Source organism: Anneissia japonica, unplaced genomic scaffold, assembly GCF_011630105.1.
Source record: "Anneissia japonica isolate Jap-2015-1 unplaced genomic scaffold, ASM1163010v1 scaffold21266_len2137_cov195, whole genome shotgun sequence".
NCBI lineage: Eukaryota > Metazoa > Echinodermata > Crinoidea > Comatulida > Comatulidae > Anneissia > Anneissia japonica.
In genome coordinates, this window is record NW_022695871.1 from 1 (window position 1) to 2,137 (window position 2,137).

General features: G+C 35.1%; 1 protein-coding gene across 1 annotated transcript; it reads right to left on the reverse strand.

Annotated features, from left to right (window-relative positions):
• Positions 1-946: 946 nt before the first annotated feature.
• Positions 947-2,128, reverse strand: LOC117101562 (octopamine receptor-like). The gene has a single exon (XM_033241543.1). The coding sequence runs from the start codon at positions 2,126-2,128 to the stop codon at positions 1,190-1,192; it is 939 nt and encodes a 312-aa protein (XP_033097434.1). The 3' UTR covers positions 947-1,189.
• Between the last annotated feature and the right edge of the window lie 9 nt (positions 2,129-2,137).

Consider the following 2,137-nt stretch of genomic DNA (forward strand, 5'->3'; position numbering starts at 1 on the left):
TGATGTATCTCTTTGGGTCTAGCTTTGGTAGATATTTTTTTATATCATTATGGTCATAATAATCGAAACATTTTAAAAAACACAACAGCTTAATTATAGATCCATGACATATATCCTGAGGAGGGTGGGATTACCACTTTTTATATGTTCATACAGTCCCTGTGTGGACAGACAAAAACAACCGGCACCGGTTTACAAGGTCAGACACGAGAAGTGATCCGAGAGAAGTCCACTTCGAGATTTTGGAAAAAAAAAAACAACACTTTAAAAATCTAACTATATTACATAACACAAAATGATATTTGAATGACAGCTGAAGAACAAATGCAACGGTCTTTAATTGAGACATTCTGATCACTTCTCGATATAATGTACAGATTATAACCATCTTAAATTGTATATAATGTTCACTCTTTTGTAAGAGGCGAATCTCATTTATAGAAAAATGCATCAGTATCATTGTGGATAATTATTGTGGAATGAAGTCCTATGTTGTAATTTTAATATTTATTGAAGTGTGTTCCAATAGGGTCTAATAATAATAATGTCATGTAGGTAGATACTAGCTAATTAAAATGTGTTAATAGGCCTAACTGTATTTCATATTTTGCAAAAATAAATCATCTTATGTATGCACAGCTGCCGCCGTCATCACTGACGGTTTTGCAATTATAATAGGCTACCATACAGGACAGGACTCGCTTATACTTTATTTACTTGAAAATGACAGATTTTGTTTAATTTTTAATGTATTAGTTTCATTTATTTATAAGATAAAATCTTTTGCGATAAGGTTTGACTCGAGAACTTAGTAGCAAACAGGATCAGCAATCAACCACATCTTTGTGCCAATGATGGATCAAGCAGATATCTTAAGGCTAAGAAAGTATATGCTTAATACTAATTCTCGAGGCCTTACATCTACAGTTTTTTCTCATGTCCTGAAAGCGCCAACATGTACTGTGTCTATTTAAGACGTTGGGGATAAGTCCGCTACTTCTTTCTGTCTTTACATTAGACATAATCATGTGCTTAGTAGTAGTAATTACAGTGGACTTCTGTATCTATTATGATCTATCAGACTAATTTAAAACACTCGATTTGAGACATCAAAACTATGTCTACAAATGAAATTCAGAATTGCCACACAAAACGCCTATCTATTCGATATCAAGCAAAACCATCAATCCTATGTGTACGTTAAACGAAGCCTTCGAATGATTTCCTTAAATCCATCTCTGAATTGTCTATTCATCACACAGTAGATTATTGGATTGCAAGAGGAATTCATCACTGCTAGCCATGCTGCAACGGTAAAATACCAGTTTGGTAAACCTACGTCAAACAACTGACAGATCATAATAATCTGGTATGGAAACCAACAAACTGTAAACGTTCCAAGTACAATGGCAAATACGGAGGCACATCTCACTTCGGATTTCAACCGGGAACCACCGTAAATTGTAATCGCTGTACCAACGGAGGCATCACTATTCACTTGCCTCAAGTGTCGGAAAGTTAACTTACCTATATGATAATATGCTTTGACTGTTATAGCATATGGAAGAAACATACACACGACAAACAAAGCTACAGTAAATGTTGCGTCGTCTCCCCACGGAGTAACACATGTAAAGATGTACGGTACGTAAACATACTTCCCCCAGCCTAGTATTGGCAATATTGAGAATACGAACGATTGAATCCAAGTCCAACTTATAAGAGAAATGATGTTCCGTTTGCACATTTTTGATTCATAAACTAACGGATTAATAATAGATTGATATCTTTCGATAGCTACTGCACACAAAGTCGAGATGCTTGTTAAACAAAGTTGTGCAGTAACGAACGCTGAAACTTTACAAAACGCATTTCCAAATGGCCACTTGTTAGCAATAGAAGCAATAATCATAACAGGCATAATCAACAGTCCGTTGAAAAAGTCTGCAATAGCAAGGTTAGCAACAAACACGGATGTTTTTGTTCGAAGTGATTCTTTTGTGTAGATAATAAAAAGTGTTGCTGAATTACCTATCACAGCCAACAAAGTAATGAAGATCAGAATGATTGTCCTCACAACTATTACTACCGAAGACGATAATTCAATGTACGAGATTGTTGTGTTCATCTTCAAGAC

Excerpts from the sequence above, each read along its gene's own strand:
- LOC117101562 (XM_033241543.1), bottom strand. The coding sequence starts at position 2,128 with ATGAACACAACAATCTCGTACATTGAATTATCGTCTTCGGTAGTAATA.